The sequence below is a fragment of the Lupinus angustifolius genome, chromosome LG09 (assembly GCF_001865875.1).
Source record: "Lupinus angustifolius cultivar Tanjil chromosome LG09, LupAngTanjil_v1.0, whole genome shotgun sequence".
Taxonomy (NCBI): Eukaryota; Viridiplantae; Streptophyta; class Magnoliopsida; order Fabales; family Fabaceae; genus Lupinus; species Lupinus angustifolius.
In genome coordinates, this window is record NC_032017.1 from 19,614,507 (window position 1) to 19,629,340 (window position 14,834).

At 34.4% G+C, this 14,834-nt stretch overlaps 1 protein-coding gene across 1 annotated transcript; it reads right to left on the reverse strand.

The window, feature by feature from the left end:
- Nucleotides 10,208–14,619, reverse strand: LOC109357432 (putative tRNA pseudouridine synthase). The gene is made up of 8 exons (XM_019601393.1): nucleotides 14,305–14,619; nucleotides 14,173–14,208; nucleotides 13,803–13,915; nucleotides 13,556–13,704; nucleotides 13,190–13,334; nucleotides 12,121–12,570; nucleotides 10,847–11,283; nucleotides 10,208–10,621 (listed from the first exon to the last, which is right to left on the reverse strand). Exons 1-7 carry the CDS (start codon nucleotides 14,495–14,497, stop codon nucleotides 10,864–10,866), a joined length of 1,506 nt encoding a protein of 501 aa, XP_019456938.1. The 5' UTR covers nucleotides 14,498–14,619; the 3' UTR covers nucleotides 10,208–10,621; nucleotides 10,847–10,863.

The following is a 14,834-nucleotide window of genomic DNA, read 5'->3' on the forward strand; positions in this document are numbered from 1 at the left end:
TCCCCCTTCGCGTATAATGAATTTTTTCAGTATTGCTTCTCCTTCTCAACTTCTTTTTCTTAGACTTGCTAAGAACAGTGGTGAAAGTTTCCTCCTCTGAGCATCCCTCATCATCAGCCCAAAGCTTACCTATTATTCTCATATCATTGGCTGCCACAAGATTAGCTATTTCAGCAGTTTCCTGAACTATTGCATTATCACACTGGTTAGCCTCATTCTCCTCAACTGATTCAGGGATGCCTTCACTAGACCCTGGAGATTCAGATTGATTTCTGTCTTTTGGTGATTCAGGATTCACCATGTCCATGAGATTATCATTTCTCTCTACCTCCAAATTAATGACTAAATCACTGATTTTGATTTCCCCCTCACCTTTATCCAAGTGAGGCATATCATGATTCTTTACAACTTCCTCAGAAGCTTGTTTTTTCACCCTCGGTTTTCCTGTGCCATCTGGTTTGGCATTTTTGTTCTTCCTACACTGTACTTCATTATGACCAATAGCTTGACAGTGATGACAAAAAGCTGGAAGATTCTCATACTCAATTGCCACAAAAAAAGCAAAATTGTCTCTTTCCACCAATATTTGGTCAGGGAGGTTGCTTTTTAGATTGAGCTCCACTAAAACCTTAGCAAAGTGCCCAAATGTTCTGTTATGAGTTGCTTCATCCAGAGATATTGGGGTTCCTATTCCTCCTGCTATAGAAAACAGAATCCTTGGATTCCAATACTCCTGAGGCAGATTGTGAATCTTCACCCAGCATTGGGTGTGAGATTGTTTCTGGAGTGCAGGGTTAAAATCTGGGGTCCATAGGAACATTCTCAGGAACCCCGGTTTTAAGCTCCATGAGCCAATGGCACAAATCATGCGCATATCTTCCAGTGAAGCAAAGGAAAACTCATAGAACCCTTTCCCCAGGGAGACCATGGACCATTTGCCAATCATGTTCCAAAGTGGCAACAGTTTGGCTCTCAGATCTGTGAACTTGAGAGGAGTGTCTCCTTTGGACATTATTAGCCTTCCATGGAGGTGAGTCTTGCACCTCTGGATCCCTTCCTGATAGTCAACCTCAGGGATTTTGATGGCAATGTTATCTCCTTTTATACATGGCTGAGGTAACTGTGACGTTGAGAGGTCACAAGTATTCTTCAGAGCTTGAGCAAAAGATTTTTTTGGAGGAGGAGGTGAGTCCTTTTCTTGTTCCACAAATGTTGGAGTCGGGTTTGAATCTAGGAGAAAATGCCATGGAATGATTGATGCCATGATTAGCAAGAAGAAGAAGATGGAGAAGTCAACCTAGTTTTTAAAAATATTATAGTTAATACTCATGTAGTTTAATTTTAAAAATAAAATATATGATCTTGCCGTTTTATTTTAAACTGTAAATGTTGTATATTGTATGTACTGATAACTTTTTCTTCTCTAAATTATATCATTTTTTATCCTATATATATAAAACATATCTAACATTTTTTAATAAGGAAACATATACAAAATAAAGTGTTAAATGATACTTTTTTTAATACTACAAATATTTTCTACAATGACGTTACATCTAAGACCCAACTTAATTACGTACTTAATCATGTTGAATTCAAGATGAAATTCAGTGGTCTAGGCACAAAACCACTATTGTAATACACTAATACTAGAAAAATTAACCACTCAATAGATTCATTAATTGTGTCCATATATACCAAAACTTGCGAAGGGCCAATGCTGCATCTTTAAAACCAGACTGAATATGGCAGTTAAGTACAAACCAAATTTAGTGGGATAATAAAGGAATGCATGCATAAAGTTTCTATATGTGAGTAATGTATACAAAAATATATTGTCTGGGGGCAATATATCAGGGTAAAATGATGCCATAATAAACTTGAAAACTTGACCTAATTTACACGTAAGGCCTGACATGTTTTTTACCTTATGATATGATCATCATTCTTGTCTTCGCTTGAAATTCCATATGATGTGACCGATCCAAGAATACGTTACGGTTAAGTCTTCTTCTCAAAGTGGAGGTGAAGGTGATGGCCTCTCCTTTCGGTTTGTTAGAATACCTATATATGACATATATAGGTAAACAAAATCAATTGTTCAATTAACATATTCTTTTTCATTGTATTGAAGGTGGTATTCGTCACTGTTACATTGTTGTCTGTCACTTTCTTGTTACACATGAATCTGTTAGCATAGTTGTCGTACTTAGTATCTTGTTATTTTCAAAATTTTATCGTTTTTATGTTCCAAACACTATATTGAAAAATAATTTGTAAATGGTTTATTTTTTATTTTACAAATCTCAATTTGACTTTCAAATAACATTGTTTATTTAGGATGTTTGGTGTTAGTGATCAATGTTTAGAATAAATTGATTATTTTGTATTTTATATTCCTTTCCGGAAATAGAAATTAGTTAATTTCTTTGCCCCGGTAGTTATTATCTAACTTACTATATAAAGGCATTGCCTTGTGTAAGTTGAAGTGCAGAATCATTAATAGATTTTTCTCACTTTGACAATTCACAAAATCTCTCTCTTTTCTCTTCCTCTCTTACACCATTCAGTTACAAAACGGTTACCAATTATTTTCCTCATTCTTTATCAATGCTGAGCAAGGATTTCTACATGGTATCAGAGCTTCTTCATTGAAGAGGCTCTGCTACAATTCTGTTGCGCCGTGTCCTTCTTCTTCTTGTTAAGGTTTTGACCTCTCATTATCTTTCTATTTCTCAAGAATTTGCGGTTCTACAAATCTAGGTTTTGTGAATTCTCTACAATTCAAATCTATGTGATTATGTTGAAGTTGATTTTGTTGAAATGGAAAATCGCATTGGAAGTTTAATGAATCTGATTCAAGATCCTATTTCTCCTTTCTTCCTTCATCCTAATGAAAATCCTAGAGCTGTTTTAGTTTCGAATTTGCTGAATGGAAATAACTACCACTCGTGGTCTCGTGCAATGACTATGTCACTGAAAATGAAGAATAAGTTGCAATTCATTGATGGATTATTACCTAAACCTCCAATTGAAGATCCTATGTTCATAACTTGAGATAGGTGTAACACTTTAGTTCTCTATTGGTTAATACTAAGAGTGAGCATGGGCTGGGTTGGGACGAGTTAAGGCTTGTCCTTACCCGACCATAAATACTGGTCGGGTCACTTTTTTGAACCCGGACCCAGCCCTACACCCGAAGCTAACCCGACCCTAAATAGCGACCGGGTCAGCCTTTAAACCCGACCCAGCCTAGACCCTACTAAATATAATGCATACTCATTTTAGATAAAGACTTCTCAGTATTATTTATTATTATGAATATGTAGTTTGATATATAAAATGATATATGTATATATGTATTATTCATCATGTATATATTATGGAAAAATTAAAGAATAAATGAAACATTTGGCCAAAAGGGTATCATTACTCTATACACATTTGAGTAGAAACACATACAAACATGATGAGCGAGTGACCCTGGGACGGGACGGACCGGGTTATGCTTGGTCCCTACCCAATCCTAAATATTGACTGGGTCTATTTTTGGAACCCGAACCCGACCCTAGACCCAATCAGACCCGACCCTATTCAGACCAGATCATGATCGGGCCGTGCCGGGTGAGCGGGTAGGGTCGGGTCATGCTCACCCATAGTTAATACAATCAATAGATTCCACTGTTGTGCAAAGTGTGATGTGGATGGAGACTGCTTTTGAGATTTGGCATGATCTTCGTGAGAGATACTATCAAGGAGATGTCTATCGTATTTCAGAATTACTAACTGAAATTCACACTTACAAGAGTTTGACAACTTCAGGCCTATTCTTCTCTGTTCCTGCATCAACAAATGTGAATGTGGTTATACAACTAAGTCATACAGGGAAAATGATTATGTTATATGCTTTCTCAAAGGTCTCAATGAGCAATATGAAAGTGTTAGGTCATAGATTATGCTGATGGGTCCTCTGTCTACAATAAACAAGGTGTTCTCCTTACTTGTTCAGCAAGAGAGACATCTAAATATGCACTTAACTGAACCAAAATTGTTGATAAGTGTTGTGGATCATGGAAACACTTTAGAAAGTGGACATAATTCTTATATGTCTAGCAGAGGCAGAGGAAGGAACTACCAAACTGGTAGGTTCCAATCTGGACAAGGAAGAGGAAACAATGTTTTAGGAAAATATCCTGGAGGTAGAGGTACAAAGATTTGTACATATTGTAACAAATCAGGCCACACAATTGATCATTGTTATAGGAAGCATGGATTTCCTCCTAACTATCAGAGAAATGTGAATAATTTCACTGTTGAAGATAGTCAAGAAGAGTATGAGATTAGTGGCAATAGAACCAAAGATGAATTTGTCACTAAAGAGAAAAGTTTGAGGATGCAATTCACTCATGAGCAACATAAGACTTTACTTTCTCTTATCCAACAATCATCCTTGCAACAAAGTCATGCTACCAATCAGTTAAACACTACTCATGCTGATAGCTCTAACACTAAACTTACCTCCAATGCTCAAACTAGAGGTAAGTCTATATCTTGTCATGTTTAGCCAAGTCTAGTCATTGGATTTTAGATACAGGGACTACTGGCCATGTGTGTTATACTATGTCAAATTTCCATACCTTCAAACAGATTAGACCCATTCATGTCACCTTGCCTAATGGGAGTCAAGTGTCTACCAATATTTCAGGCACTGTCATGTTTTCCAGTAGTTTTTACCTGACTGATGTTTTCTACATTCCTTCCTTCCATTATAATCTTGTGTCTGTTTCCAAGTTGACACATACATTCTATACAAACTAATCTTTGAAAACAATATTTGTCATGTCCAAGAGCTCTTCTCTTTGAAGATGATTGGCATAGCTGAGCTCAAAGGTGGCCTTTTTGCAATGGTTGCTTCTCTTATGTCATTGCAAAAATCTTCTAAAAGTATTGTGTCTTCTAATACTTGTCATAGTAGTATCAATTCCTTTACAAAATACAATTGTAATGTTTGGCATAGTAGATTGGGACATCCCTCACATCAAAAACTTCTTGTAATGCAAAAAGATTTTCCATTTATTCAATGTAATAAGACTCTTGATCCATGTCATGTTTGTCATTTGGCAAAACAAAAAAGATTGCCTTATATTGAAAGTGTTTCCAAATCTGTGCATTTGTTTGATTTAATTCATATGGATATTTGGGGTCCCATCTCTATACCTAGTACTTTTGGTCATAGATATTTCTTGATCATTGTGGAAGATAAATCTAGGTTCACTTGGTTGTATTTCTTAAGACTCAAATCAGAAGTATCTCAATTGATTAAGTCTTTTATCTCCCTGGTTCAAACACAGTTTGGTGTTAAGATGAAGTCTGTTAGGACTGATAATGGGAAGGAGTTCAGTATCCCTGACTTCTATGCTTCAAATGGTATTTTACACCAGCCTTCATGTGTTGAAACACCCCAACAAAATGGTGTAGTTAAGAGAAAATACCAGCATATTCTAGGGGTAGCCAGGGCCCTCATTTTCCAATCAAGTATTCCTCATTGCTTCTGGAATTATGCAATATCTCATGCCATTCATTTGATCAATAGGCAGCCTTCTCTCTATTTGTCTCAACAATCACCTTATAGAGTGCTTTATGGTCGTGTTCCTGAAGTTTCTGACCTAAAGATTTTTGGTTGTTTGGCTTATGCCTCTACTATCACTGCTCATAGAACAAAGTTGGATCCTAGATCTAGAAAGTGTATTTTTCTAGGATTCCAACATGGAGTAAAGGGATACATCTTGCTTGATCTACAATCTTATGAAATCTTCTTGTCTAGACAGGTGTTTTCTATGAACATATGTTTCCTTTCATAGAAGATACTCATACACAGAGTCCATCTCATTCTTCACCATCTGTTGTTCTTCCTCTGTCAAGTCTTGATCACAATGGCATTGATCCCTTTCCTGATATTGTTACTTCTCATACATCTCTTTATAATAATCAAGAGTCTACATCAGTCACCCCTCTCATCCCGAATTATGTGTCTCAATCCTCACAATTGTCTGATCATGTTGTTCCTTCAAATAGTTTACATAGTCATACCCCTTTTAGGAAGTTTTCTAGAGTCCAACACAAACCTACATATTTACAAGACTATCATCGTAATCTTTTGAAGTCTAGTGAGTCCTCTGTTACTGCTGCTCTGTGTCCTATGGTCAAGTACCCTTTGTCTAAGAGTTTGTCCTACTCCAACTTGTTTCTTAAACACAAACATTTTTCTTTTGTTATATCTTCTATCAGTGAGCCTATTCACTATGGTGATGCAATTAAGGATGATGGTTGGAAACAAGCCATTACCAAGGAGCTTAATGCTCTAAAACAGAATAACACTTGGCTTCTTACTACTCTTCCTGCCAACAAGAAAACCATTGGATGTAAATGGGTTTTCAAGGTTAAACATAAAGCAGATGGGTCTATTGAGAGGTACAAGGCCAGATTGGTTGCCAAGGGGTTTACACAAACTGAAGGGGTTGACTACCTAGAGACTTTTAGTCCTGTAGTCAAGATGACCACCATCAGGATTCTCTTAGCTCTAACATCAATCAATAATTGGCATTTGCATCAATTGGATGTCAATACAGCTTTTCTGCATTGTGAGTTAAATGAAGAAGTCTACATGAAGATTCCTCCTGGCCTAGAAATCAAGTCCCCTGGTCTTGTGTGTAAGCTTGAAAAGTCTTTATATGGGCTTAAACAGGCTAGTCAACAATGGCATGCTAAGCTCACTAGTGTGCTCATCCAATCTGGATATTGCAGATCATTCTCTGATCACTCTCTGTATTTCAAGATTCACACACCTCACTTCACTGCCATACTAGTTTATGTTGATGATTTAGTATTCACATGCAATGATATTGAGGAAATCACTCATATGAAGTCCATCTTGGATTCTAAGTTCAGCATTAAAGATCTTGGTCCATTGAAATTTTTTCTAGGCATGGAAATTGCAAGGACTTCAAAGGGCATACATCTATATCAGAGGAAATACATCTTGGATCTTCTTCAAGAATCAGATCTCCTTGCTACTAAACCTTGTTCCACTCCTATTGGACTATAGTAGTAAGCTAATCCACTCTTAATATGGTACACTTTTAAAGGATTCATCTTCCTATAGAAGATTAATTGACAAACTCCTTTATCTTACTCATACGCGCCCTGATCTTTCCTTTGTTGTTGGACATCTCAGTCAGTTTGTGTGGCAAGTCCTACAGATCTTCACTTTGCCTCAGCTATTAGAATTCTCAAATATTTGAAGAGTTCTATCACTCAGGGTCTTTTGATGTAATAATTTTGCTTTAAATAATTTTACTTTTGATATAAAATTAAGGAAACAGAGATTGAAATCACCTTTGGTTTATTTTCATTTTGAAATTTATTTTTATGGAATCAAAATAGTAATAATTTTAAATAAAAAGTAAAAGTATATTTTGAAATCTCATAACTCTTTTTTCAACTTTATTTAGCAAGTTTATCATTTTCAAAATTCCATTGATTTGAAAATGACTTTAAATTCCAAACATTATTGTGACAAGGAATTAATTATGTAGTCATTCTTTTTAGTAAAACTCCATTTGATTTAGAAATACTAAGACTTATTTAATATTCAAAAAATAATATTTTTGCTCTATTATATCCTAACTTGTTTACTATTACTAATAATGTATTGTTATTTTTTACCACTATGATATAAAATTACAGAGATAAAAATTGTAATAATCTTTTGTTTATTTTTATTTTTTCACCGAGAAACTTAATTTTCGGGAGTAAAACAATAATAATTTTAAATAAATGAATACAATTGATATCAATTTTACTTATTGAAAATAATATTATACTTAGGAACCACTAAAAGTATATTATGAGACTCTATAGCTATTTTTTTCAAGTTTATTTAGACATTTTCAAAATTACATCAGCTGAAAATCTTTAAAATCAAGATTATAGTTTGACAATGAATTAAAAATATTTTCATTTTTGTTTAAAAAAGCAGTTTTATTTTTAATACTACAACTCTACAAGTATTGCTAAGAGCCTAAAGAGAGACGGTGGGAAATAATGAGAGAAGAAAATGAGAGCGTTATTAATATTGAAATTTAAGTCATTCCATTAATCTATGAGAAAAAGATGTATGCACTAATGGTGTATGAATTTCATACATTGACATCGTATCATTTATCATTAATATTTAATTGTTGTTGACTTTTCAAAAAAAATAATTCAAATGAATGATGAAGCACATATGTATATATCTTTACATTGTCAATGTATATATTTTACAATTTAGTGGCTAAGGTTAAACTGAAAATTTAACGATGTAGATATGTGTCTATATATTTTTTTAGATGACAATATCTTATGTTTCATAATTTAAGGTTTCGCTGATGGTCCTGAGTTATTTGATGTACTCTTCCAAGTATGAGGTTTAAACATTCTAATGGGAAAGCTATCAGAAGAATTGACAAATTTCTAATATCATTTGAATGGTTAGAGATGGACACTTCGTCGATATTTTTATTAACTAATTAATTTTGAATACGTCAAAATGAGCAAACAATTAAATTATTTGTTAAATTACAATACTTTGACTATTATCATTGGAATTTGAAGTTGTAAGCCTAACGCGGTTCCTCTGAATCTCTCTCATTCTTTATTATTTTACAGTTTAGACTGAGACACCATGACCAAACACACAAAACAATGTTATACCTTAACTCATCAAACATATAAAATTGAACATGTTTAACTGACTTTCTCATTTCATAACATTATTGCACTGAAACTAACTTGAAAGCTAGTTTTGCAGTATCATATGTAATAGTATCACACGCAAGTCATATATATGAAGCTTCTTTGGTTTCTTCAATGCCTGTTATGCCTGGTGCTGCTTCTCATCCATCCCTCTATTGCTCCCAGGTAAATTATTTAAGTTTTATTTCACTTATTAAAATGATATAGGACTTGTAAAAATTTTCATCACCATAGCTAACTTTATGTTTCAGAATCTTATTTAAGTTAACTATTTATAACTAAAGTTGAGTACATTAATTTCACACTTAATTAAATGTAATGGGTTTTGTGAGTTGTCTATTTTGGAACAGAGGGAAAGCTCCTGCTGCAGGCCGTGATGCAGATATGAAGATAAAGCCCCCGCCAGCAAAAACCGGAAACCCTGGTACACACCCATAATGGATATTGAAATAAGCATTGACATGCTCCAATGTTTTCAGCTATGTAATCAACATGTTCGTACAATAATAACACCCGTTTGTTTCATATATTGGAAATTCTTCAAGATACCAACCCACTTGAAATCATTTCCTTACTTAAATCTCATTTCCAAGTGAGGAATTTCTCTAATATATTATCATTGTAAAGATGTTTATACGTGACCACTATATCATTCAACTTCATTTGTATTACTTTATGTATTATTCATATTTAAGAGAGTTGATGATGATTAAATATGAATCATAAATAATACAGTAACAATATAAAAAATGTCTTACGGTGCGAAAGTTTGTTCTCTCATTATACTAACACATAAGCAGCTGAGCCAGAGGATTCTGAAAAAAAAGTGTATAATACATATCGTTCAAATTTTAGTATAAACAACCTTTAAATTAAATGAAAAACTTAGTCATAGAGAGATATTTACAAGTAGCCATGCCTGTGCAATTTAACCAGAGTAGATGTTGCATGATTTTCAACCTCAGCATCTTAGCAAATGATAAAAACACCCTTAAATGTCATGATCTATCAAACAGGGCAATAAAAGAGGTGAATTTTGCCTAGAAGCAGAACAGATAACCAATGCTGGAGAAACTCTGGCTAGAAATGGCAAAGACATACAATCATGTGCAGGATTGTGAAATATTATAGAAGAGTTCATGAAACTCGAAATATATTGACCAATTCATTTCTCATGTGCAAGATTGTGTTATGTATAATTGGACCACTTGGAAAATATGAAGACCTGGCTTGAATTCTAACATGAAAATAGGTTGAAGATAAATAGCTATCGAGCCACTAGAGAAAAGAGCATGGGTCCAATACTATACTCATACAGCCATTAGGCCACGACAGCCACACCCACACTTGTTGGTTTGCTAAAGATAAAAGGTATTGGTATCAAAATCAAACAGACCATGTTCTCTAGAAAAGGAAATTGAAAATTTGTTTATTCATTAAAAATCCCAAAAATCATGAACACTATCATGTATGTAATACTTTAAGCAGAAGATAAAAATCTCAGCATTAAATGAAGTATACAGCCTTTTCAGAGTGAAAATAATAACCCGTAGAAATATTACTCTACCTGCTCGGGGATGAAGCTTGGATATTTACGACTAGTGAAATTTTGCCAGCCTATGATGTTGTCACAGGTCCATTTGATGATTTCTTGAGAACTCATTTCCACTGGCCATTCAAGGCAATTAAAACACATCTCTTAGGTTTAATTATTCCATAACAAAAGGTATTCAGCCATCATGATTGTCCATTGATAGATCATCGGCCAAGTAGCTTGAATACTCAACTGTAGTACAGAAGCATTATGGACATTTATCTGTTTTTCCTGTAAATCAATCACAAATATCATGCACGGCAATTAGAACAGATATAAAGGTGAATTCCTTCTTCCTACATTAGTAGACAGAAACACCAAGAAGTAGTTTTGGCAAGTGCAGAACTAAAAAAGTAAGTGCTAAGTTGCTAACCAGTAAAAGCTTTAACTAATAAGGTATGTTAAGTGGCCAAATTCAGAAGAAACTGATGAAAAGATGAGACGAGCAATCATTACCTTTTAATTTCCTTCAGCTATGATGGATGAATACTAGTTGAACTTTCAAGATTTCCTTTCCACGATTTCCAAGCTTTCCTGACCTCATCCAACTGATCATTTGGGATGCTTGTGTGAGCATCCAATTTCTTAATCCATTCTTCCCAAGGTGGTTTTGATGGGTCCAAAATTTTTGAAACTTGCGGTAACATAACTGATGTGTAAAAATCATCAGCTGCCTTATTTATTTCATCTGACTCAACTATTGTCAGCATTTCAGGCCTTGTTACTTTTCCTGGCAGTGTTCTTATTGAGAAGCTGTTTGCCCTTAATATTAAAACTTCTGATGGTGCAATGGGCAGAATAATTCGAGAGAACTTTAACAGTGACAGCATTAGGATGTCTTTGGGAAGCAACTTGCGTTTTACCGCCACAGCTGTTCCAACCATTTTTCTTATCTGGTGAGAGAATTAAATGTTGTATCAAACAAAGCATCAAAACGCATTTAACCAATTAAATTCATCTCCAGCAAAGAAGCAAACAAAATTAGAGTAGATAGCCTAATTTGAAGGTTGACAGATCAGGACATATTCAAAACAAGAAAATAGAGGTTTGTATGTCTAACACGATTAATACCGAATAATTAAAAAAATTAACAAATGAAAAGGGAGAGAAGTTTTTGAGAAATTAACATGATTAATATTATTGTGGTGATAAGTTATTTGAATCAGCAGGGGAAAGTTTGCCAGAATTTTCATTTAATAGACATTATTTATGGAGGTGCTTACAATGAACCCAGTATTGGTGGGTGTAAGTAATTATTACCAGTTGAAATCTGTAGAGTTTCCTGTAGGTGCAGGCGTGCCACTATCTACAGTACCAAAAAAGGATTGATCCAACTTTCCTGTGTGTGGGCCTTGGGAGTGTGTAAATATTATCAATTAAATTTGAAGGATTTTCTGTATGTACAGCTATTTATTGCTGAAAAAACAAGTGTGAACCAAGTTGTTAAGGTGACCTATACTTTAAATTACACATAATCGATATCCAATGTTGATCTATTTTTATAAGATCAATGGTGAAATATGCTTGGAGTATGCGTAACCACCCTTAATGACTATGTATTAAATGCCACCAAAGTTTATGCATCAAAATTTTACCACAGATTAAGCATACTAGTATCTATTTATGCACTCATATCACTTTAATCTTGGGTAGCATAAAAATGTGAAGTAACCAAACAGAAGTTCTGTGAGAATTAAAAAATTAAGGAATCATATGGAACAAAGATCTACCTGATGTAACATGAAGGATTCTCCCTGTATGGTGAGCTCAACATAATTATATCCAAGTGATCTTTCCAGCTTTCCACAAGAACACTGCAAAACTTTTCTAAAATGGGAAGCATTTAATCTATCTGCTTCATCAGGTTCATGTAACCATTTTGCACGAACAACCAATCTGGAATCTTGATCAGACAAACCGTTTCCATTTTTATTGCTAGTTTCAACAACAGGTTCACCATAATCGCCAGTTTCTGAAAACTTTTGACTTTGGCACATTATATTTTCTGTGAATGCCTCATCAATTATAAAATTTTCTCCGCCATCATTATCCTCACAGTCTGACTCATAGGCTGACATGCTCTTACCTATATCTGTTCCACTCTTTGATGGTGAGTGCCTACGAAGTGAGTGTTTCCTGTACTTGGACCTAGCCGTATAATTATGGAAAGGATGTCCCCCCTATAGAAGGCAACCATAGATAGTAACTGGCATGAATGCTAATATGCTCCAGCTAACCATGTACATAAACATCATAGAAACAGCACAAAATTACAGAAAACCTGGGCCTAATTTAATCATAAATCTAAAAGATCTGGTCTGCTTCGACTAAACAAAGACATTTAGATTGGGGGCCAATTAAAAAGGGTTTTGCTAAACATAGCCCGCAGGGAAATAGGCAATGGTTAAGGAGCTAAAAATGCAAAACCTACCTTGGAAAATGGCCTGTTTAATAAAATAAGATTAACATTTTTAGTTTTCCAACATTGACTTTGCATTTATGGGTTCCTTAGGCTTAACCATTGCCTTAAATGTTTAGCCAAACTCATTGAAAAATCATGTAGGTTAATTGATAACCGCAAGAAGAAGAACCAGTCAACATAAGTATTATGCTTAAATGTTGAATTTTGATTCCATAAAATTTTGAGTACAAACACAGCATATATACAAGTATGAACCATCAGAAATTAACAAAATCATAAAAAGTTTTGTAGCTGATAAAAATTATAGGAATTGTGAACCAAAGTAAAAGGATATCACAATGAAATAATATGCAAAAAAGGAGGCTTGAACACCACACCTCAAATTCTTTAAGAATGTTATTAAACTCAGATATGTGGTAATCAATTTCATCATTGCTAGAGTGGCTTTGGATACCAATAATTTCAGCAGGGAGGACGTACAAATACTTCCGCATAATGCATTCCTTCCGGGGATCAAAGCTCCTGGGTCCAAGATCCGAAAAACAAAATTAGAGAGCAGAACAAAATAGCAGCAGAGACTAAGAAATGTATCAATAAGAAAATCCAAAACAAGTGAAATTATAAAGAAATGTAGAGTTCACTTCATTAAAAGTTCAAATTTTCACAACAAGGAGCAAACAAAAAATTTCAGAGTATCTTCTATATTATGAATACTCAACAATGAACCGGGTTACGAGGCTTACCTTTGTGAAGGCAAAATGCTAAAAACTTTGATATCAGAAGGAAGATAAGAGTTAATACACTCTGCCAGGACAGTACCATTAGGGTCCTCACTCCAAGAATTTTCTGGGATTTCCATTTTAAAGGATATCATTGTTGCTAGAGAGTGAACCTAACATGAATAAGCAATCATATCCTGTCGGCATACATACAAAAATCCGAATAGAAAGCAACATAAATTTAAATTACAAAGAAGGGATCATGAATTACCCCTTTGTCCGTTCGGCTACTTCTGGCCCATCCGATCTTCTGCAGATCCCCAAAATTACTATCACGAATGCCACCCGCTTTGAATATGGCAATTTCCAGTTCTTTCTCAACAGCTACACTTTGTCAAAATTATAATACATTAGCAAGACTCAGACCAGAGCATCACATTGGTTTTTCATCCACCATTCCGAAGCCGAAAATATAAATACTAAAGCAGCAAACTGAAAGACATGTTCTGAAATAACATTTGTGCACTCCACAACACATTATGTATTTAACAGCTAGTGCAGCATTTTTACAAACATCTTAAAGTCCAAAAACATGCTGAACTGTTTAACTTGAGAAGTAGTAAAAGGAAAGAAACGAATACTTGAGAGTGAATGTTCATCCAGTTGCATTTGGAGACCTAAAAAATTAAGAAAGCAAAGTTATTTATTTATTTATATATATGTGAAGATGTTGTATATGAATATGAAGTAGTGATGGAAAATTGAATTGGTACCTCGATAATTGGTGCCAACATATCCGACCCGCATAACCACCTTTTTCTTACGAATGGGTTGCCATGAATGTTGAATTTGGGGTTCAGTGGAAGAAGAGAAATGACGGAACCAACGCCACCTGCTTCGGAAACGTGGGTATGGGGTTTTGGTGAGTAATGTTAAGAGTGGGAATCGCAGAGATGGTGCAGCCATTTTCACGGTTCAGTGAGATTAATCATACATTGCAAGTTAATTCACTAAAATCATGGGACTTGAATTCGATTCAGGAATTTTTTTTGCAACATAAAAAGGCATGACAGGATTGAGGTGTGTCGTTAGAACTATCAAAGTCATAAAATGTATTAGTTTTTTATTTATTTTCTGTACTAACAAGATATCCTCATCTTTTAAGATATTAACAAGTAACAAAAGTAATAAGTGTATACTAATAATTACTTTTTTTAGTATCTAGCTAATATTTTATACTACTAAATTTTTTTAGGATCTATATAGTTTTTTTTTTTTGTTTCATACAAGTACGTTCGCATTG